A 23,299-nucleotide genomic window follows, 5' to 3' on the forward strand; every position below is an offset into this window, starting at 1 on the left:
TTTAATTTTTGTGGAAAAGAATATAAATTTGCACAATGTATGAAATTTCATTTGGTTTCCATTTGTTTATGTGAAATCAGTATAATTTTTCTGATTTGTTGAATGCAATTATTATTTTTTAATTCAATCATTCGGCAGTTAGTAATGGTTCATTTGCTGCAATTATTTAATATCTGTTATTTTGGGATGCTTTTCATTTTGAAACTTTTTCATATTTTTTCAATGTGAAATTCATGATGATGAAAGCTAATTTTTTTTATCCATGACTATTCAAGTATTTTTCTCTTTAGTTTATTTCGACAGTGTGTTTTTTTATGAGCTTTTCAAATTTTGAATCGTGGAATTTCAATATGTGAAATATTACAGTAAGCAGACTAATTTAAATAAAAACAGAACGAGGTAGATGATATTTGATAATAAAATATTTGTTTTCATCGTGACGATATATACGATTTTTGTGTGGGTTGTAACCTGTGAAAATAACTATAAATACCACATTAAGTTAGGTTTTAAATCAAACAATATATATTTTAATATTAAAAATTAATAAAGCAACAAACATTTTAATAAAATGTGAAATTTTAATTTAATATATCCAATTGAAAATTTAGTAATTTTAGTGTTTATCTGCACAGATTTTCACATTGAAAACTGGTGAGTCTGATGAAAATTTGTCAATATTTTCAACAATTCAAATTGCTATATGCAGATATTTGATATTGCTTTTCATTTTTTAACTTTCCACTTTTACAGTTATTACACTGATAGCAGTGATGTAAGTTAGAATACTGATTTTTTTAATTTATGAATTATTTAGTTTTTTATTTTTTAATTATTATTTTAATTTTTTATTATTAAAAATAGTTTTAAAATCGCTGTTTAATCCAAAATAAAGAATATGCAGACAGCTGATGAAAATTTGCACTTTTCAGTTAGAAAATATATAATGATTTCTATTAATTTTCAGCTGTATGTATTATATTGTAGATCAGTACAATAAGTTTCAGAATTTGAAAGTTGAAGATTTTTATGAAAGTGGGAAAATGGATATTTTTGTTTATAAATTGCATTTATGCTGTTACTTTTGTAATTGAGCTTTTCTGATTTTGTTTTTTGCAAAATATTGACTTTATTTTTTATACTGCTTATTTTGTCATTTCTTTTTTTGTTGTAAAGTATATCTGTGAAAAGATGTAAAGTTTGATTTTAAGTTTGAAATGCAGGCAAATAAAAAAATCATTACAATGGTTCATAATACAATAAATCAAATTTTGAAATTAGAATGTACGCGGAAATATCCATGTCATTGTCTTCGTAAGGTTCGTTTTCCACGCCCAGATTGATTTTTATGCCCATGTGGACATTTTCATCGTGTTTTCTGCAAATCAGGGGTGCACCGATCGTCTGAAATATAATTTTTATTTTTTGCTTTTTGATGCAAGAATGAAATAATATATAAATGTTGTTTTACATGTGTCAATTTATTTTTCGGCTCTAATCCGCAGATCATGTATTCACTGTGAAAGCGTGGGCCATAAACGATCTTACAAGCTTCATGAGTGACAATGATTACTTCGATGTATTTAGTGTTTCCTTGTTTATCAATTCCCCCAAGCAAACAATAATCAATGCCGGTCAGATCTTCATTCAAACGAGGAAGCCGAATGGTTGTTGCTTGGTTTCTATATTCCACTGATTGATATAGTTCTACAGATGCTATGCCAACTTGGTTCACTGGTAGTTCATATCCTTTGAATGGCATATGTTCTATTAACTTTATTTGTAATAACATGGCTTTCGGTAATCCCTTCTCTTCTGAGTGGAATCCAGTAAATGCGTACTTTATTGAGGGTGCCCTAAATTTCATTTTTTAAATATTTCACCATTATCATTATTATTGTTAGTGTAATATTACATCGTTCATATCAACTATTAATTAGTGTTTTGCTTACCGTCTGGGAAAACATTGCGAACTTGTTATCATTTGTGATGTTTTAGCACTGTTGTGTGTAAAAATGAACATGCCTGTACATAATATGCTCCAATGTTGATTTTTTTCACCAATCACATGTGCAATTGTACTTGGAAGGTAGCCAGTTGAAATTGTAAACTGAAAGCAATGAGATTAGTTTATATTACATGTGTTTTTCAAATTATGTTATTAAGATAAAATATTGTACGTTTATTAAATACATTTATGTGTAAATAGGCATGTTCTACACGCAGACGTTTGAAAAAGATATCGTTTACAAAATTTTATCATGAGCTATCATTCATTCATTTATGATTATTATTCAACTGAAATTATTAATTTAATGTAGCATATTATTTTTTTAGTGTTTGATAGAGTTGTTAATTTAGAAAAAAAATTAGTTGAATTTCAATTTTACCGGTGGATGATTGGGATAAAGATCGGAAAGTGCTTTTTTCAATTCTTCTTCTTCTGCATCGAAGCATTTTGCGGTTAAAACTGAAAACCAAAAAAAAACTTTTCAATTAAATTTTAGCAGTTGGAAATTTTGAAATTCTAGCCATGCTTTTTCTGAACGTTGCTGTTTGCAGTTTTGCGAACTTTCGGAATGATAAGGAAGTGAAGTATTCGGTGAAAAGTGAATATTCACTGTATCTTTTAGTTGATACTGGGATTCTCTTCACGAAAATACCATACAAATATCCAATACCATCGATAAAGCAAGTTAATGGAGCACCTTGCTTCTGAACAAACAAATAATAAGAGAATTATTTTTACTTAACATAATATGTGTAAAGATGTGACATTTTTTCTTGCCTGAACATCCAGCATATATAACGATGCACCGCATACGGCAGAAATATCGGGAAGATTCAAACGTTGCACTGTAGTGCATGGAAATTGCCCATTGAGACGTAGAGGATATTCACCCAATGAAAATTTATTGCCGTTGAATCCGGATACGAAGCATTTATTTGAAAAAGGTGGAATTTCTTCTTTTAAACAAATCGGCATCCGTCGTGCGTTGAAGGTTACCGGTAGTGATAGTTGTAAAACGGTCAGGGGTATACTTGACCGACCATCTGAGAATGTTAGTATTTTTCTTATTCTTGAGCTGCGCAATGTCTCGGTTGAATTGTATTGTCCGAAGAAAACACGCATTGTTCTTATTGATTCTTGAACAAAAAAATTATACATAAACGAATTTTGAACTATGTCCTGAAACGATTCATCATATCCTAAGCATTTCGGTGACGTCAAGACCAGATCGCTTGTGTTTGATGCTTTTTGTATTTGTGCCAATTGTATTAAAACTCCCAAGCATTCTACTGCGGTCACATAGTTCGTTTTCAGATGTACAGTCCAAGGGAATGGTTGCCTATCGTAGAAATAATCCTCTTCAGTATAATTGAACTGGCGCACGTTTCCGCATTCAGTATTCTTAGCCTGGTAATAATGTTCATTTTTATCAATATTTTCAAATTATTCATTTTTATAACTTAACTCTAAATAAGAAATATTATATTTATTTATTTGAAGTTCTGTAAAAATATATTTTTACATTTACATTATTATCAAATCTGTTAAATTTTGAGTGGAGATTTTTTATTATAATTTAAACATTTTTCAAACATGTACAGCGTGATAAATACATTTTATGAAAAGTAAGGAAAAAACATTTTCTTTTCTAATAGCACCTACTTTTGTAGTATAAAACAGAAATATTGTAAGAATGATAAAACGAGAATGCTGAGAATGAACTTTGTACATTGTTGAACGATACGTAGCTCACGTTGAACGTTGGTTTTAAATGTCTCATGAGCGATCCTGAACAGTATAATTGTTTATTTCACTGATTTGCTGATGAAGAAGAATTTATGTAATGAAAAGTAACATTTGATTTTCGAATTTCTTTTGCATTTTACCACGCATTTTACTGCGTCTGAAGTGACATTCTATCATAAAGTTAGATTTGAAGAAATTTGCCAAGATGATTTCAATTTTCATTATATGATAAATCAGTTATTTCATTATTCAGTGTAAATTTGCTTTTAAGGTTTGCATATCATTACATGCTTTTCTGAACATCGATAGCTACACCTAAAACAAACAATGGGAAATTGGCAGTCATTTGTGAATTTTAACGACTTTTCTAAATTTATTATTGTAAAATGTAAAATATTATTATAATATATATATATATGCATTCAAAATCGATTGTGTTGCATTTTCTCACTGAACTTCTGCAATACTTAAATATGCACTTGCTGTAGCGTTGTTTTCATTTTTATTTTCATATTCTGCGCTAAGTGCCAACTTTATACCGAAAGTGATTTCCACGTTGTGCTTCTTGCAAATCAACGGTGCTCCGACAGACTAGAATTTGATTTTTATTTAAATTTAAAGACATTTATTATTAGTTGACTTTTGATACACTTACATGTGTTATTAGAGAGTTTTCTTCAGATACACAAATCATGAAATTGCGGTCAAATTTATTTCCGAAAAATTGTTCACACGCAATAGGCATGACGATGTCGACTTCATTATTTTGCACAATTCCATCTTCATCCAAACCTGTAGTGTAGCAACTGTCCACCCCGTTGATATGTTCCTTACGACGAGCCCTTCTGGGATACGAGGTGCCGTTTTCCCTCTTCCAAATGGATTTGCTCATTTCCAGGATGAGGAATCCCAAATTTCCATTGCCAATTTCACGTACGCTTACTGTATGAATTCGTATCAGGGCAGCTGCTGCTTTTCCACTGATTGTTGGCTGAAATCCGGCGAAGAAAGCTATCATATCTGGAAGACGTCTGGGAAAAATGTTTTTTTTATCTCAAATTTGAAAAGCTGCACATTTGCCAACTGACAATTGCCAGCACATACCTTCTTGGAAGGCATTTCATCGCCGTGAGCAGTAGTAGTGTTTCAGAACGTTCTGGTGCAAATAGAGCGACAGCTGTACAAACAATGGATACATTTTCACTTTTTTCGGCAACAACATGACCAACACTATCAGCGGTTGGTATATCTTGAAGCAAATCGTACTGAAATTTAAGGAAAAGTTGTTCTTATTTCACACAACTCTTTAATGAAATTGAAAATGGAACTGAATTTTTTGTTTTGTTTTAATGCAGCGTTTCAATATTATTATTACCTCAGGATGCTTTGGGTAAAGTTTTTTTAGAATTCTGTGTATGTGTTCGTCATTAATATCGAATTGAACTTCCATTTCTGAAAGACGCTGAATTAGATAGTCTAGATATGGGCTTTGGGGGGGGGTATGTTTACCATTTTTATAATTATCACTGGTAGAATGTTTCAATATATTTTTTGCGAAGGCTTTCGAAGTGAAATATTCCGCAAATAAACCTACTCTATCTCTTGTTAATGCGAAAAAACTCTGAGAAAAAATACCATACAAATACGCTTTGCCACTGACGAAGCATGTTAGCCCTGCGCCGTCGTGCTATATGAAAAGCATACGTTATGGTCTTTATCGTCATTATTATTTAAATTTATAAATCGACAAATTACCTTGACATTTTGCAATTTTTTCACCTCTGAGCACAGTCCTTTCTTGTTCTCGAGAACACGGAATGTATCTTTCGTGCAAGGAAACTCAAATATCAAAGATGCTGGGTATTCAGCTACAACATTTTTTTTCATATTGTAACCTGAGACGAAGCATTTCTGGGCCACATGTAGCTTTTTGGATTTAATTAAGCAAACTGGATGTCTGTTTTTGTGCAAAATTGCGGGCGTTTTCAGTTTCAACAAAGTAATATGCGGTCTTGAAGTCGAATCTTTGTACTCTTTGATGTCTTGTATTTTTAAGCTGTTTCTTATCATTTCTGAAACATTTCTAGGATTGTATTTTCCAACGAAAACGTAAAATAGTTTCTTTTTTTTCTCTGAATCATTACTGAAAAAAATAAGAAAGAAAACATTTCTATTAAGCAGTTTAACAGTCAGTATCTCATTCTCGTCTCACTTATTATATCCAAAACACCGTGAAGAGGTCAGTACAAATTGAGTCCAATTCGATGCATGCTGGATGTCGGCACTTTGAATTAAAATACCCAAGCAGTGTACAAGCGGAGATTGATGTTTCAAAATAGTTACTGTCCAAGGGAACGAATGTCTTCCATAAAAGTAGTCCTCTTCGGTGAGGTTGAATTGTCCAACATCACCGCAACCAATGTTCATATTCTGATGTGAAGATATTTTGCAGAAATATTTGTTTTCAATAAATCAAGCACAGTATTCAACATTTGAAAAATGTAAATAATTTTTTCAAAATTTAATTTTCATACCTTGTCAGTGTTGGATGGCTTGAAAATATCCATATCTTCTTCAGATTCTGACCAGTATTCTTCTGGATTTTCTAATTTTACAACAATAATATTTTATCATTGCAATTATTATTGCATTTTTGGGTTGAAATTTTTCACTTACCTGTTTCTTGTAATTTTCCTATTTGTTCATTCTGTAAAATGATGAATTTGATTCTAAGCGGTTTGATAAAAGCGAAATTGCACACACCCACATATATATATGTTGTGGCAAATGTTAACATTTGTCTGCTTTATCGAAGTTATGTGTATTTCATTATTGTATATATTAATTTATAAAACTAGCGGATGTATAATTAATAGATTGTATGATATTAAAATGGAATTAAATTAACATTATTGTGTTTAGTTTTAATATTTCTTTTTAAATGTAACATTTTGAATTTTAGGTATTACTTTTTCAATTATTTCCATGCCATATTGTGATCCAGTTTTATTGTATTTTGTCAGTACAACATTTGTGTTTTCTGCTTCAGAGGCTGTGAAAAGAAATTCAATTAGAAAACTTTTCCTCAGCTATATCAACTATTCACTAGTTACCTAGCGATGTAGTTAAACTTGCCAAAGCATCGTTTACGTGGAATATTTTTATGAATCGTATTGACTGAAAAATTGTCAAATGAATCATTTTAGCAACTTTTCATTATCGATTTGCATTTTTAAGAAATTATTTAATGTTAATAATAATCATCAAGCAGTTATATAACACTTTGAATTACTTTAAAAAAATTTTATACTTGTTAATTGAAAACATATGCATAATGGAACGAGTAATTTTCAGATGTTAACTACTAATAATAATTAATAGATTTTCACTTACTTCCGTGAATAGTAAATGGCAAAATAGTGTGAAAATCAACAGAAGCGGAGTCCACATTGGTATAACTTTAAAACAAGAATTTTAATTCAAATATACGTATATACAAATTCTGCATCTATATATATAAGTTAATATTTGTATAATGGAGAAATTTTACTACAGTTTTGCCCAATTGATCATTTTCAACTAGCATTTTGACAATTACAGGAGTAACTGCCTAAATAATTACATCATTTAAATTGCGAGCATAACAATTCAGTTGTTAAATTAACTTTTGAAACTTTGTTTATTGTCTTTTCTTGTTTTTTATAACGTAATTACTTGCTTATTAAATGAACATATAAATGCAGTTAATTATCGCAGTTGTACGGTAATTAATTAATCAACGTTGACCTTAATTGCTATTTCAAACTTTTGAATTAAACGTTTTATTAAATCAACAAACCAATTTCAACAATGGATGAAAAGGAAGTTGCAAAATTTCTACTTGATTTGCTTCATTTGCAATATAAATATAGCATTTTTATTTTTTTAATTTATGCTTTTGATTGTTTAGATCAAAGCTGCTTTTTGCTGATGTGAAATTTTAGAAAATTTTTTCATATAGAAACTTTTACCAATAAAATATTCTTGATGAATACTTCTTAACGTTTCTTTTTTTATTTTGAAGTTCCATCAGAAATTCGTATAGGATAACTTATGAAATAACTATTCAGTATTCTCGTGCACTCATTTTCGTTTTTATAATACTTTACTCATTTAAATATGCACCCACAGATGATGAAGCACTGATAAGTAAATTGCATGTTCAATTTATCAGATCCGTTTCATTTTGCACAACAGTGGAGCAACCTTTAACTGCGGAATAGTGTTTTATTATAATTTTTTTGTTAGAATTGATTTGAAACTGTTAATTTAGTACTTTGATAAAATTATCTTATGGTTCTAATTTTTGCACATGTGAATAAGTCTGCATTAGGATTGCTGTTTGATGCTTGTTGAGTAATAAATTATTTTTATTTTATTTGCTCCAAAATTTCATATCACGTGCCATTACAGTCGTTGCTATTGGTGCACGGATTTTTGAATAATTGTATTTGTTATTGGTTCAGGGAGTTTCAACTGTATGATCATTATTATTTGTAACATTACAGAATCACGGTTCCAATTAACGTAAATGCTGTTATAAATATTTCTTTTAGTTTTCTTTACTGATGCAACTCAAAGTTCATTGATGATAGCATTGTGATTGTGGAAAATTATTTCTAATTGAATTTTATAATTCGAAATTAATATAAATTGCATTAGAAAAAAAGAAGAAAAACAACGAAAATTTTTGTATAACTTGCTAGGAGTGATGCGTCAGCAAATGTCACTTGTATTGTTTACAGCGAAAGAATTGCAGAGCACAATGCTTTTCACCACATTTGAATCGCTTGTTTATCAGTAGATTTCGCGTTGATTATTTCGAACTGAACATATTTTGGATAATTTTAAAATTGTTTCAGCATCACTTATTAGTCAAGGTTACAGAATTTAATATTTTGAATTTGAAATTTTGAAAGCAAGTAGCAATTGATATTTTTGGCTGAACACTGCCAGAATGACTACTGTTGTTTTTGGATACAGCATTCTGTAATTTTCCTAATCAAATATTGTTTGTGTACAGATGATAAAGTTTCGAAATTTACGTCAAGTGTATATTGATTTATTATCATTAGTTGTGGTTAATTAGTGAATCTTTATGAATATACGGACAATGAATGGTTTTTTAGCGTTGGCTTTTGGCATTTTGAAACAATCAATTTCATTTACCTGGAGCATTTCAGCGATTTTCCAAATGATTTATGTTCAATCTAAATGTGAATTAAATTTGAAATGCTTTATTATTTGTTTGTTGTTTCCCATTTTATTTGAAGACAAGCTTTATACAAACTTATTTCAACGAAATTTATTTAAATGAACCATTGAAAGATCAATGAAATGGTGTAAAAGGAAGAAATGCATCCATTGATTGTAGCAATTTCATGTTTCGCAATTGCTAAAATTTTCATTTGTTTATTGTTGTAGCTGTTCTGTTTATTTTGCTGTCCTCTACCATAACCTTGTGCAAATAGGAATTAATGGAAGAAATGATAACTTGTGATGTCATTCTACTATAATCAATATCTCTGTTTATTTAGCTTGATTGGTAAATTTCAGGTGCTTTTATTCTTCTCTTTGAGTTTCTGTTTTTTCTTTTTTTGCAACTTTTACGTTATTTTAATATTTCATTTTATTTTATCTTATTCTATTTTATTTTTTCTTAATTAGTTCATTTTATGTTTTTTTAATGTGGCGTGTACACCATTCTTAAAACCACTTATCCATTTAGATCTTCTGAACATCATTTGTTTGCTGCACATTTTTCTCATTCTGATCAGTACATTCCTTTTTATTTTTGCACATGTTTTAAATGTTCTCAGCGTTATGATTTTATGTTTTTGATCTTAAAAGCTCAATTTTTCTGCAAATGGTCAACAATTTTGATCTTTATTTTAATAATGAATCGTATTTACGGCAATAATTATTGTTATCTTGTTTGAAAATTATTCACTAGTCTTTTTCAGTATTTATGTTATGCTATGTTGGATAATTGCCACAATAACATTTTTCATTCACCTTTTCTTACTAAATCGACGTAGGCAAACAGTTGTTCAGAATTTTTGGTTTTTGCATCTTTCTCTTGTGGTACGGTTGATCTGATACCTACTTGCATGTAATTATCAGAATCAACTCTTTTGCAAATCAACGGTGCCCCGATCGGCTGAAAATAAATATATAAACAAACAAGCAAACAAACAACAGGTTGAAAATTTTCTTTACATAGAACAGATTGTCACTGGTGTGGGTGGCGCAGAGCATTGCTTTCGGATTGAATATCATTCCGAAGCCGAGAAGGCATGTTGGTTTTTTTTGCAATGAAATCTCTACAGTGACCACACGTCCAGATCGATCTAAGCCGGATGTGAAACAGTGCTGATCGTCGTATTCTTCGCCTGAATGGTTGGGAAAATCGAACGGATGATCAATTCCTTCAACTTCAAATGGATGGCCCAGTCGAATTAACGTCAAGCCGAAACGATTCAGATCCAAGGCTTCATCTTTGGCTGAGAAGCTGGTCGAATGCTTTACCGGTATCAGACGTACATTTTGAACATCCTCTGGACTTTTATTGCTTGAAAAGCCGGTGAATACTTTGAACCACCAATTTTTTCTTCAAAAATACACAATGATAATAAATGAAGAAAAATAAGATCATTGAAGAAGTGAAAAATTTTTGCATACTTCATGTAGCTGACTTTCAAGCATTGTGTTGATGTAACAAGAGTTCTGCTTACATTGCTGTTGGGTTCAATGTACAACGATGCCGTGCAGATTGGTTCAAGTCCTGTACTTTTATCAATTAATAACTGCACTACTTGATTTGATAATGGACCACTGGACACCACTTTGAACTTAATGAACATGAAGTGAATTATGGTGGCAAAAAATAATTTTTCTCATACTATTATTAGTGTATTTAAAGTAATTAAATCATCAAAGTGACTTTACTTTAGGATGTCCAGGATATATTTTGCTTATAGATTCTTCGGCTGTTCGCTGAGAATCAGAAAAATAATTGTGTGTAATATCTGAAAAGGAACAGTTAGAAAAAAAGGACTTTCAGTTGTATTACTGTAGTGAGTGAATGATGGATAGGATGACTGACCTCCGTCTCTCAGTTTCAACGCGTTTTCGTAATTGCTCAGAAAGTTTACTGTAAATTCTGCCGAGCCAAAATATTCTGCGAATATGGTCAGTTGCCGTAAGTATGGGTGTATGTTTTGGGCTTCATCCATTTCACCACTGTACACTCCGTATAAATAGCCGATGTGGTTGACGAAACATGTCAAAGCTGCTCCAGAATGCTATAAAACAACAAATTTTGTTAAAATTTTGGTGAAAATTTTTACTGTCTTTTGAAATTAGATTATTTCTTTACTCCAACATTCATGGTTTTTGCTTTGTAACCGCAAACACCTGAAATGTGACCCAGTTGAGGATGTGCATTTCTGTTGCAAGGGATTTCTTTCGACAGCAATGTTGGATATTCAGATTTAGTTTGCTTTCTCATATTGAAGCCTCCAGTGAAGCATTGATCAGGTGTTTGTGGGTTGCTGTCACTGACCAGACATGCGGGATAAATAGCCCTACTGAAAGGGATTGCATCTTGCAATTTAAGAACTACAAAACCTGGTGCTGAATAGGAATCAGTGACACCCAATAGTCCTCTGATCGTGACACTTTGTTTATCATATTGTTCTGTGAAACGTTTTTTGTAACTGCCATAATAAACTACCCAATCGTCAATAACAATTGACGGATCAGTATTGCTGAAATGAGAAAGAGCAATCGAATGGAAAAATGTTCTCTAATTTCACAGATTTTTTCAAAATTCTCTTACCCAAAACATTCTGGCGATGTTACAATCATATCACTGGAATTGGAACTGTGCTGAATATCCGCAAACTGAATAATCGTACCGAGGCATTTGATTCCCCTCTCCACTCTGTCCATAAGAATCACCGACCAAGGGAACCCTTTTCTCTGGTACAGATAGTCGTTTCTTGTCAGATTGAATTGGGTAGTATTTCCGCAAGCGAAATTTGATTTCTACAAATTTTCAACAGAAAAAGGGAATAATTAAAAACGAAAAAGAATTTATTTTACAAAATTTAGCATTTGCAGAAGTATTTTTTTTTAATACACTCACTTTATCTGTAGGTTCTGACATAAATTCAGTGTATTCATCACTGTCATGATCGTATTTTTCTTCATTGTCTATAAATTCGGTTTGATATTCTGAAACAGACTAGTATAACGTTAGTTGAATATCATTATGGAATAAATGAGACAATTGAAATGGAAACCTTCGCTGTTTTCATACAACTCTCTGCTGATTGTTTCCTGGAAAAGCAAGTAATTTTTTGTAATTTAAAATTATTAAAACGTTAAGATTATTAGATGTAAAAGGAAATGAATGTGAAAATAAATTGCGCACTTGTTCTGTATAGGAAGCATAGATGAATGATAGGAAGAGGATTGCAATGAAAAATGAATTGTTCATCGTTTTTTCAACCAAGCACTTGCTGTTGCCTAATACGAAAACATGCAAATTGTCAATGGTCGATTGCTTTCCAACAGTATATATTGTTTTTGTCGACTGTTTAATATTGTTGCGTTTTATTTGCTGTGCTTTGAATTTGAATCAAAAATATTTAATCAACTAATGAAAATTTATTGTCAGTAAAATTAAACAAACTTGTCGGCTTAACAATAGAAATTATTTTAATCGATCTATATAATTATGAAAACTGCACTACTGTGCATTTTGCTATATTTGTGCTCAGAATTGAGCACCATGACATTTTTTTTTATTTGTTGAAAATATTTTTTTTTCATCAAATGGCAATTTTATTTACACTTTCAAAACGCAATGCAGTATAATAATTAATGTTGATTCGCACGGTTCATCTACATATTTGGGCTTATTTTTAATTTATTTTATCATGTGCTTGCAATTGTAGCAGCTTTCTGTTGATATTTGATTATTTTTTCAGCATACTGAATACTTGCATTCATATTTTCAAATATGTGCAATAATATATTATTTTTTCTTCAATTTTTTGTGTACGTAAGTGCAATAATTCGAGTCGCTTAGAATGAATTCTGCTTTGCAACAACACATTGCCAAAGCATTGGAAAATTGTTTCTAATCGAAAGAATCCAAATAAAATTTGAATATATACATAAATAGATAAATGGTATTTTTTTTCAAGTTAATTAATTTAATATGCATATACTTTTAGAATTTACATTTTAAATCATATTTCAGTCAAGGGTTTATTTCATGTTTTTTAATAAATATTTTTGTGTATTAATTTACTTTTTTCTTATTGTTTAATGTTTCTTTTGCTGTTTACATGCGCTTGTAACAGCTATTGTATATTTGAGTAGTTTTCGTAAAATCCAATGTGAAATAGTTTCTTCATTAAATATTCTATTATCAATGAACAAATAATTGGTTTTATGGAGTAGAACAATAGAACCGCAGTGAGTATAACGGATTATTTTTATATTTATTTTCATTTTCTTTCCATCAAATGTTGGGAAACAGAACAATTTATTTAATCATCTCTGTATAGAAAAATGTGTTTATCCGTTTTTTCGTTACATACTACTTCTATTTACGTGTTGAATTCTGTTATGAAGTTATTCACAAATCAGTTATGTATTTATAGAAAGAACTGAATTTTAATCACACGCTACCATTAACAATACATATACAAAAGATTGAATGTATATAATGTATACATAGAGAATACTGAATGATACAGAAATACATAGGATCAGTAAAAAAAATGAAGAGATTCAACAATCTGGTCAATCACAATCTCGGCTTCAGACAATATATACCCGCTTAGAAGAACGCAGAATATTTTCAAACGGCAACTCAGCTTGGCAGAAAGAGAATAGAACAGTGCAATTACAATGAAAACCACGGTGTGTGTGTGTGTATGCATGTGTGACATAACTACTAACTGTGTTGTGTTATTAGAAGTGTCATTTGTTCAGTCGGTATGTATGTTAAGTAGAAATGTGTTCTTCTTCCAGTTAGATTTTAGGTGGTGCAAAAATTAGGGAAATGTCGATTTGTCATTTGAACTTTCCGGCCTGGGATTGTTGTACTCGAATTCAATGGTGTGAATACCTTCCAATTCGTCAATGTTGACCGTCATAATCTGACACATCACGTGCAATTCGACAAAGCGATGTGGTTCAATTATTTGAACAAACATCTAACAAAAAGAACAAATTTGAAAAAAAACCAAACAAATAATCCAATATAATTTTTCAAATTTAAACAACAACAACAAAATCATCTACCAGTGGAGGTAAGGATGAATGATTCAATATGAACGACTGGTTAAAACCACTGTCTGGAAAGTATCGGAATATCGGTTCATCAACTGGTGGATCTCCGTCTCCCATTTGCTAAATCGTTATCGCTTGCTTATTCGCAGTTGTGATACGAATGAATCGCACAATTTACCGCAATGCTGCAAGAGAGGGGTATGTGATTTTGATCGAACAAACGATTTGAATGGTGACCATCGACCAGTTTGAGGGTTTTCAGAAATTCTTCACTAATTACTGGCCTCCACTGACCAACCTGAAATTATCAGATGTTTTTTTTTCTGCAATATTCAAAAAATGATGATGTTTCCTTTTCGAATACATTTCGCAAAGTGAAGAGAACACACGGGCTGCCTGTCGCGTAACCGTAGTCTGTTTCCGACGTACAATTAGGTCCAAGCCAATTCAAATCGAAATTGCAAACTTTGTTCTTTCCAACGGCAGAATTTTCAACACAATCCGTAGTCGACAATTGTTCACTTTGATTTCTATAAGCTGCAAAAGCAACTGCTGCCCTTGTAACGAGTATAAATTTGAAATATAAAATTCATATTTCCAATTATTACCGGCTAAATATTGGTCAATTTCATCGGCATAGGCGCGATAAGCGGGCTTGAATTTTTCAGCTGGATTATAAACAAGCACGGCAATGTCGTGCAGATCAAGATCTGGTATCATGTACAATCCTAAATAAAAGAGAATATCAATAACGATAACAACTCCAAATCTCGGTTGAATGACAGACACATGCCACACACACATACATACCTGAAGCTTTCAAACGATCACTGCGATTGATGTATGAAATCACTTGACCCAGGCCAACAAACAAAGCTATCAACACAGCTATGCAACAACAGGTGACCACTACTGCGATTCCTAAACAAAACTCAATTGTTATTGCAATTTCACCGTATGCATAAACACATTATTATTATTATTATTATTATTATTATTATTATTATTATTATTATTAGATTATATTAATAATGGATAATTTTGCCTATGCAATATTTGCGCCTGAAAGTCATTCAATTTTAATTATTAATACATGAAATATTCTCCACTAGAAAGAAAGAAAACAATTGTAAAAAAGAGGTATAAACTAAAACTAGACCAAGGTGACTACGTAAGCAATTGGTGCTTACAAATGAAATGAAAGGAATGTTAGTAGAAAAAACAGGTTCCACAAAGGAAAGAATAAAGACGGCTTGTTTCTATGGTTCGGAAATGAAAACTATTGCTAAATTAATATTTGAGAATTTATAGAAAGAACAATGGAAAAAATATTCCATATTTAAACTGATTTTCAACAAACAATGAACGATTCGATTTTAACGAATACAAACAAATTATAAACACACACACGAATGTAAATAATAGAAATAGAACAATTGCACATCTTGATGATGAACACTTCATCAGCAGAGTGTACACCAGGCAGTGGCAATCGTTGGCTCACCTAGGCAACAATTACGCTGTTTTGGCGACCAGCTGGGATCGTAGAAGATGGTACGCAAGCCAATTGGACCGGGTAAAATCGGTTCCAAACTTCGTGTAGAACCTGACAAATCCTCAATTGTCAGATCAGCACGGTAAACGTCGTCGTCCATTTCCAATGCTTCCGGCTCTGCCACGATAGCGTAACGGCTAACCATCTTGCAAAGTGCTCTTTTCGGCTCAACCGTTCAAAGTCGAAAAACTTCAATTCCCAACAATAACGATGAAAACAGTCCCGAATTGGACCTTTTATAAGTGTTCACGTTGTCGCTTTCGACCGAAACGGTCCAATTGAAAATATCGACTATCAAAAAATGCGAACTTCGCTACTCATCAATGGCACGGTAATTGCCAGTTGCATACTGTATTTTAATGATTTTCAAGGTTTACATTTGCTCAGATTCTCACTTGCCAAGGTAATGATGTTTGTTTTCCTAATGGCACATTTCTTTACTGAACCGACCAAATTCATTGTTCTTTTTACGATTTTTAGGTGTTTATAGAGAAAATGGAATTGCACTGAAAGTCAACCTTTTTTAATTATCACTGTTGAATATGTCTAATAATTTTACAAAGTATTCGTTTTGATCAATGGAACGCAGAAGATTTTTCAACTCTTTCTTCAGTTTTGGAACTTTTTCTGGCATGGAAACGGATCCAATTATCCCTCTGCTGTTCAAACACTCTTTAATAATGTTCGCTTGGTGGACGTCCATTCCACAAGTTTCGCACACCGAACTGTCGGTCGTGTTGCGCTCTCCACAAGTACACCATTCGTCGGAATATGTGTCGTTTGGTTCGTCATTTTCACATGGAATAGTCAGTGTTGTATTTTTGAAATTTTCTTCGTAGCCAAGCAATTCGCCCCATTTTTGACAAGCAACTCTATATTTGATACCCATAGCAGCCGAAGAATTTTCGTCCACGGCAGCAGTGCACTGATAGTGCAAATCTCCGACGTCACTTAAATAAATATTGATTTCACTAGGAACATTTTCATTCGCTAAACTTCGGAAACCCCTGTACGGTGCCAAAGCCCGACGAACTGCTTCCTTCGGTAAATGCCACAACGGTTCGTGGCTTTGCATCCAAAGAAGCAAATCTTCCACATTGTTCATCGCATACGGCGGTTCTTTACTGCATAACAGTGAATCATTTTCGCCGCAACTAAACGCATCGAAAACTATCGTCTCGTTAGACTGACGACCGACTAGAAAAATATCCATTCCATTATTCAATTCAGCATTATTTCTGTAAATGTGATCCAAATATTTCGGTTTGTCAAGCAACATGTGATGCCATTCCAGCAACGGTCGATCAAACATTCTTAAATCGACAATTTTCAATAAAAATTCCGTAGCGTACAAGAAGAAACTTTTCCCATTTCTCGCCAACTGCATGCAACATATAGTGTTTTCATCACTAAGTAAGGAAGTTGGCTGATTAGATCGGATGTCGTAAAGTGACAAAATGTTGTCATGCTTCAAATAAAGACACTTTGGATGCGAGCCCCATTCACACAGCACTGGCAACGTCTTATACTCGCACAAACCAACAGTAGAACAAGATTTGCTGTTCAAATGCTTCTGCAACACTTTACCATCGTTCAAGACAACACAGTATTCATCTTCAAGATGTGGATTCATTTGAAAAGCAATGACATTGTCTTGAACAACAGATGAATTGACACTATTGACTGTTTGAAACAAGTTGACCAAATGCAGCTGCTGCTTGGATGTTCGCGCGAGACAAATTGCACCACTGTCGTCACGTGGCGCAATTTCAACCTGATATATGGCATCGTTCAGACGAAAATCTTGCGTATCTATTTCTTCCAAAAATAATTCATTTTCCATTTCCGTATTGTAGTTGAACATAGAAGCTTTCAAAACGTTAGCTGAAGATGAAGTCGAGTAGGCCATCATCAGCTGCTTATGAACGTTACAAATGGCTAGGCAATTTCCCAACTCGGCTGGATCTATTTCACCATGATACAAACTTTCCAAATAGGCAAAGCATCGTGGCCCGGTCATGTTTTGGTTCATAGAAACGCTTTCACGTAAGCCAGCGCATTCGACCTCTTCAACCGGAAAATCAACAATGGACCACTGTGGTGTCTTGGATCGTCCTGGCATGTCTTGCTGAAATATTGGAAACGGCGGCTCTGCATCATGATGATGATGCTTGGCAGTCAGTTTTCCACGTTGTAGAGTTTGACTGCAAAGTTTCTGTGAGATCCATCTTCGACTAGACTGGAAATCCTGCACCTCCAGTGCGTTAAGGGTACCGCATTCAAGTGTGAACATGTTTTCCGACACTGGACGCCTGGGAAACAAATTCGTCGAACTGTAATCCATTCTGTTCATTTCAAACAGATTTCGTACGCATACAGCACAGTTTCTCTGATGCTAAATTATAAATTTCTATCATTAATCGAAACGATTGTCTTACTGCCAAACGAAAGTAATTTTAGTTAAGATAACAGTATGCTGTTCTATTAATAAAGGTTTAATAGTATACTGTACAGTTGAAATTTTAATAGAATACTAATTCTATGATAAACCAGCAACAAATTCTAGGTATTTATCGTTTTAAACAATAAATAATGAATTCGATAAAATTTCAAAGCAGTTTTTCAAAATTAATAATGCAATTCTTTGGCGTAATAAAAAATTAATTTGTCTTATTTTGGAAATGTCAAAGTAAAATATTTTCATATTAATAATTATAGCTTTATTTTTTATTAAAAAATAGCATTTATTACTTTAAAACAATTGAAACTATTTGCACTTAAATAACAGTATTTATCAGCTACCTAATTTACATGGTGATAATGCTTACTGTAAATTTACTTTAAATCCAATAACATTCGGACACGTCATTTTAAATGATTTGCGTCATTTTGATTTTGCAGCAGCAAAATCCTTTTTAATATTCTTTCACCAATATATCCACAGTAATATTTCAATTTCTTTAAAGCAAATTGGAAACAAAAATGGATCCTCGTGATAGTGTCTTATCTTCTTTGTGGGCTTTATTTTTAACTTATATTACAGGTAAATGTTATTTTGTTCTTTTTTAATTTTTAATTGTTTGTTTAACAAGAAAGATTATTATAAATTGTGCATTTCACTTATTTATTTTTATAATTTGTATTATAATTCATCTTTTAGGCTGTTTTATTACCGAATAGCATTGAGTTGTAAAATTGAATGAAGATTTATTTTTAGTTGTCGACTTTTTTACTTGTTTAGCTGAAAGTAATTTGTGTTGTTGCAAATATTTCATTGTACATTGTATTTTCTTTGATACTTTATGTATTTACGCATTTTTCACGCAAATTTCTTTTAGCAGTGGATGGCAGCACGCAGGAAATTGAACGTCATTTAGATTTGGGTAAACAGCTTGTTTCAAAAGGCCAATTTAATGATGCTCTCGTGCATTATCACGCTGCAGTAGGTACTGGTTTTGCAGAATGTTGTGTTTTATGTTGCTAAAGGAGCTGTTTTCAGAAGCTGATCCAAACAATTATTTGACTTTATATCGAAGGGCAACTGTGTATCTGGCATTGGGAAAATCAAAATCCGCATTACCGGATCTTGATCGCGTTATTGAATTGCAGCCAGATTTTATCGCCGTAAGTTTTAATCCGTTTTTGCTACGTAACAATTTTTTCACTTTTATTTATTTTGTTTTTACAGAGAACATTTTCACTTTATTGTTGTTATTGTTTCTATTTATGACATTTGAAAGAAAAATTTTACATTCTACATTTAAAAGAATGATTTATTGAAATTAGTGAAAGCAAACTTTTTTTCTTGCACTTTTGCTTTATTTATTTTTAAATTAATATAGAAGCTATGTTTTGAATTTAGCGGTGTGTTATTTTGAATAATTTTTTCAAGGCTAGAATACAGCGTGGGAATGTTTTGTTGAAGAAAGGAAGTCTTGATGAAGCTGAACGAGATTACTTAGCTGTGGTATTGGTTTTCTTTAATTTCAGTGTTTCAGTCTCTTTATTGTTTTTTTTGTTAAAATCAATCAATTTCTGTAGTTGGACAAAGATAACAATGCTAATGAAGAAGTTCGGCAAAAGTTGAATGAAGTTGAATCCACTCGAAAACGTTTGAAACAAGCGGAAGCTTTGTTTTTATCTGGCGACTATTCATCAGCGGAAAAGATTTACACGCAACTATTAGAGGTAAAAACAATTGTGGGGTTTTCAGTTAAATGTGTATTATGAAAGACGTATTATGAATTTTGTTTCTTTTATCCTCTTAAGATTTCTCCTTGGAACAATCACATACATTTGCAAAGAGCAGAATGTTATGAACATCTGGGTGAATTGCATAAAGCGGTTATGGACATACGTCTGGCTGTAAAATTGGTTCCAGACAATACGGATGCTTTACACAAGGCTTCTGTATTCTGTTACAAACTTGGTGACTTATCCGATTCGTTGAAGTTTGTTGTCTTTTTTAGTTCTTTATGATTGTTTGCCGATTGACGCACGATAAATTCATTTTTAGTCAAATTAGAGAATGTTTGAAAATTGATCCTGAACATCAGAAATGTTTCAAATTTTACAAAAATGTGAAAAATATTGCCAAACAGCTAGAAAAAGTGGAGAAGGCAGTGGCTGAGAAGCAGTGGCAAAAGTGTTTGGATAGTTCGGATGCAATGCTAAAATTGGAAAACAGTGAACAAAATGTGGTTTTATTGGCCAAATCGTCAAAGTGCAAATGCTTTATTAAGGTAACATTTATTTACTTTTGAATTCAAAGGACGGAGTAGTATTTTTTTGTTCTCCTTAACAGTTGGAGAAAAGCGATGATGCAGTTGAAACTTGCTCTGAAGTACTTCGGGCAAATCCTGATGATCTGCAAGCTTTACTGAATCGAGCAGAAGCATATATGATGAACCAGGCTTACGATGAGGGTATTGTTATAATTAATTATTTTCCAGTAAATTAGTATCAGTTACTGATTGATTTATTTTTAGCAATTGCTGATTATCAACGAGCTGTGAACATTGATGATAGTAATCGAGCTGCAAAAGAGGGTCTTAAAAAAGCTCAACGAATGCAAAAGCAGTCGAACAAGAAAGATTATTATAAAATATTGGGAGTGAAACGGTAAAATGGCTGAGTTTAATTGTTTTTATTTTTAACTGACCACGAAAAGCAAATGCGCATTTTTCAACAACTTCAGCAACGCTGACAAAAGGACTATATCAAAAGCGTACAGAAAGTTAGCTCAGAAATGGCATCCAGACAATTTTCAAGGCGATGAAAAGAAAATTGCTGAAGCGAAATTTATCGACATTGCCGCAGCGAAAGAAGTTCTAACAGATCCGGGTAAGTTTTGTATTTCCCTTGTCAACGTGTGTACTGTATTTGTTGAATATAAAGTAAAAGTTATTACTGTAGAAAAGAGGGAAAAATTCGACGCTGGTATTGATCCATTGGATCCATCCGCGCAGAGTATGCCTAATCAGTTTTATCATTTTCACGGTTTCGACGATGTTTTTGGTGAAAATGGTCCTTTCGGGGACGGCGGTGGCCATTATACTTTCAAATTTCATTTCAATTGATTTCTTCAAATGACCACTTCTTATTCAGTTGTAGTCCTTGACTATCACTTTGTTGCTCTGTCATTTGTTGACAGTGTTTGTTTATAAGTAATTTTTTGTTTTTCCTTAATTCTTAATCTGTAATAAACGTTTTCTTTTTGTATTAATGAAATCTTTTTCGGTTGTAAATGATTAAACTGAAACTTCTTTTTTTCATACTGCGTTTTAACTTATTTTATTTGTTGGAAAGGAAAGAACTGAAATAAATCAGTGCTTTGTGATAATTAATTTACACTAATTCAGAATATTTTTAATGATGCTGATGAAATAATTGCAAGTGAAAATACGTTTTTTTGAATTATCAAATTAAAGAAAACTAATCAAAAAAGTACATATTTTCAAGCTTATTATTTTTATGTAAGAACTTAAAAAATTAATTTTAAATAAATAATGTAAAAATAATCCTTTGATTATGCTGTTTAGCGAGTTAGTTTATTTAGTTGGTTGATTGGTCACGAAGTGGGAATTTTTCACATCACATTTTATGTATTTGATATTTTTACACGTCAGTAATAATTTTGTCAGTTTTGGTGTGAAGTAAATTATTTTAATATAATTTTCAACTAACAAGCTCAACAAGTGAAAGATGCTTTTGCTAATTGTCTCTGAGTACTGAATGATTGTGAAATTGAATTTTCGCTTCCTGTTGTTCGCCAAGCATTCTGATCTGTTAATCAGCTCTTGGTGTTGTTAATCAGCGCAAATGTCTCTAACTGAATTATTCCGCTTATGGAATAATGTTTCGCTGCATTGAATTAATTTCGTTTCGTACTGGGTGAGTTGGATTTAAATTGTCAGATGTGTTGAACTGAAATTTTTCACGTCAGCAACAAACCCACCGTCGTCGGCTTGTTCATTTTCTTCCTGGTCAGTGGTTCTAAAGCATTTGGTAAATCTTTGCTGCAACTATCCGGCAGTTTGATCGATTCTCGTTTGGCTTGGTGGGACAGTTCCAAAAATTGAAAAGCATTCTGTGCATTTTGAAATGTTTTGGCAATTTTGGATCGTGTTCGTAGCACTTTCTACCAGTGTAATCAAAGTGGTTCAAGCTAGACGATGGAGCAACGTATCCAAGTGTTACCGTTGTCAGATGGCGCGAAAATTGGTCGCCAACACGGAAATCTACTTCCAAAGCGTCGACTACGGTACCGACTTTCGGTGTGCGTTGGTGGCTACCGAATGCCAGCCGGATAGTCAGTCCTGCACGTTGGGGTTTGTGCAGGTGAATCACAAGCCGAAACTGTTGTCGTTCAGCGGCTGCACAGAACAGCGTACCGAAGACGGTCAGCTCCGTTCTTGTCACCAACAGCACTACAGTACGAAGGACGGGCTGAAATCGTTCCGTGCCAGTTTTTGCCTCTGTCCACGGGCGTTGTGCAACGTGGCCGCACTCCACGACCACTTGCTTGTCGACCACTTCGGCTTGCCACACCCTACCGTTGCTGAATTCGAAGACCACACGCAAAACAGCCATCAGTCGGTCGACTATGAGAAAAACCACGTTCTACCAACAACCGCCTCCGACTCGTCGTCGTTCGCCACGTCAGACGGTCGCTTCAACGTCGCCTCTGCAGTTCAAGCCAACAACAGGCCGCCGGCTTTGCCATTTTTACTTACCACCGTGGTCAACTTTTTTTGTTTTCTCTTATTCAGATGTAAGTGAAATTTTTTTTGAAAAATACAGTTTCCATGTAGTGAGTGAATTTGGTATTTTTGTTTCAAAGATTTATCTCTGTCTGTCTGTCTGTCTGTCTTCTCATCTGCTCGACTGTTTTGATTTCTGGTTTACTGTAGCTTTGTGAACAAAAGGTCCTATTATGACTGTAGGCGAAGGTTGAAGAAGATTCAGCTTCCTTTTGCTAAAAGTAGACAAAGAATCAATCAGTTATCAATTGAAAATCACCTTAATAAAAGAAAACGAAATTACTTACGAACATTTCAACGACTATTCAGTTTTCCATTATTTAAATTCACATCATTTCTCTTTTTCCTTAGTTATTCTTTTCTCTGAAGATGATG

General features: G+C 32.7%; 5 protein-coding genes across 5 annotated transcripts; 1 reads left to right on the forward strand and 4 right to left on the reverse strand.

Annotated features, from left to right (window-relative positions):
- Window positions 1–1,239: 1,239 nt before the first annotated feature.
- Window positions 1,240–7,207, reverse strand: Tsp_09199 (hypothetical protein). Its single transcript, XM_003375571.1, has 19 exons — window positions 7,151–7,207; window positions 6,871–6,934; window positions 6,727–6,809; window positions 6,434–6,464; window positions 6,292–6,353; window positions 5,970–6,187; window positions 5,513–5,900; window positions 5,133–5,219; window positions 4,862–5,022; window positions 4,413–4,788; window positions 4,209–4,348; window positions 3,674–3,799; window positions 3,534–3,552; window positions 2,825–3,418; window positions 2,664–2,715; window positions 2,391–2,470; window positions 1,953–2,110; window positions 1,472–1,856; window positions 1,240–1,404 (listed from the first exon to the last, which is right to left on the reverse strand). The coding sequence occupies exons 1-19, from the start codon at window positions 7,205–7,207 to the stop codon at window positions 1,240–1,242; spliced, it is 3,246 nt and encodes a 1,081-aa protein (XP_003375619.1).
- A 1,898-nt stretch (window positions 7,208–9,105) lies between these two features.
- Window positions 9,106–15,807, reverse strand: Tsp_09200 (putative sodium/potassium-transporting ATPase subunit beta-1). The gene is made up of 14 exons (XM_003375572.1): window positions 15,612–15,807; window positions 14,918–15,028; window positions 14,716–14,835; window positions 14,472–14,659; window positions 14,286–14,405; window positions 13,944–14,031; window positions 11,946–12,034; window positions 11,637–11,845; window positions 11,175–11,565; window positions 10,902–11,100; window positions 10,478–10,580; window positions 10,016–10,406; window positions 9,812–9,956; window positions 9,106–9,191 (listed from the first exon to the last, which is right to left on the reverse strand). The coding sequence occupies exons 1-14, from the start codon at window positions 15,805–15,807 to the stop codon at window positions 9,106–9,108; spliced, it is 2,436 nt and encodes an 811-aa protein (XP_003375620.1).
- Window positions 15,808–16,185: 378 nt separating this feature from the next.
- Tsp_09201 (hypothetical protein) lies at window positions 16,186–18,531 on the reverse strand. Its single transcript, XM_003375573.1, has 2 exons — window positions 18,502–18,531; window positions 16,186–18,057 (listed from the first exon to the last, which is right to left on the reverse strand). The coding sequence occupies exons 1-2, from the start codon at window positions 18,529–18,531 to the stop codon at window positions 16,186–16,188; spliced, it is 1,902 nt and encodes a 633-aa protein (XP_003375621.1).
- Window positions 18,532–18,644: 113 nt separating this feature from the next.
- On the forward strand, window positions 18,645–21,241 carry Tsp_09202 (DnaJ protein subfamily C member 3). Its single transcript, XM_003375574.1, has 12 exons — window positions 18,645–18,705; window positions 18,880–18,909; window positions 19,001–19,114; window positions 19,162–19,286; window positions 19,555–19,629; window positions 19,704–19,850; window positions 19,932–20,113; window positions 20,179–20,404; window positions 20,467–20,587; window positions 20,651–20,783; window positions 20,860–21,005; window positions 21,078–21,241. Exons 1-12 carry the CDS (start codon window positions 18,645–18,647, stop codon window positions 21,239–21,241), a joined length of 1,524 nt encoding a protein of 507 aa, XP_003375622.1.
- Window positions 21,242–22,157: 916 nt separating this feature from the next.
- On the reverse strand, window positions 22,158–22,754 carry Tsp_09203 (hypothetical protein). Its single transcript, XM_003375575.1, has one exon. It carries the CDS (start codon window positions 22,752–22,754, stop codon window positions 22,158–22,160), a length of 597 nt encoding a protein of 198 aa, XP_003375623.1.
- Window positions 22,755–23,299: the final 545 nt, after the last annotated feature.

The sequence above is a fragment of the Trichinella spiralis genome, assembly GCF_000181795.1.
Source record: "Trichinella spiralis strain ISS 195 chromosome Unknown Scfld5, whole genome shotgun sequence".
Lineage (NCBI taxonomy): Eukaryota > Metazoa > Nematoda > Enoplea > Trichinellida > Trichinellidae > Trichinella > Trichinella spiralis.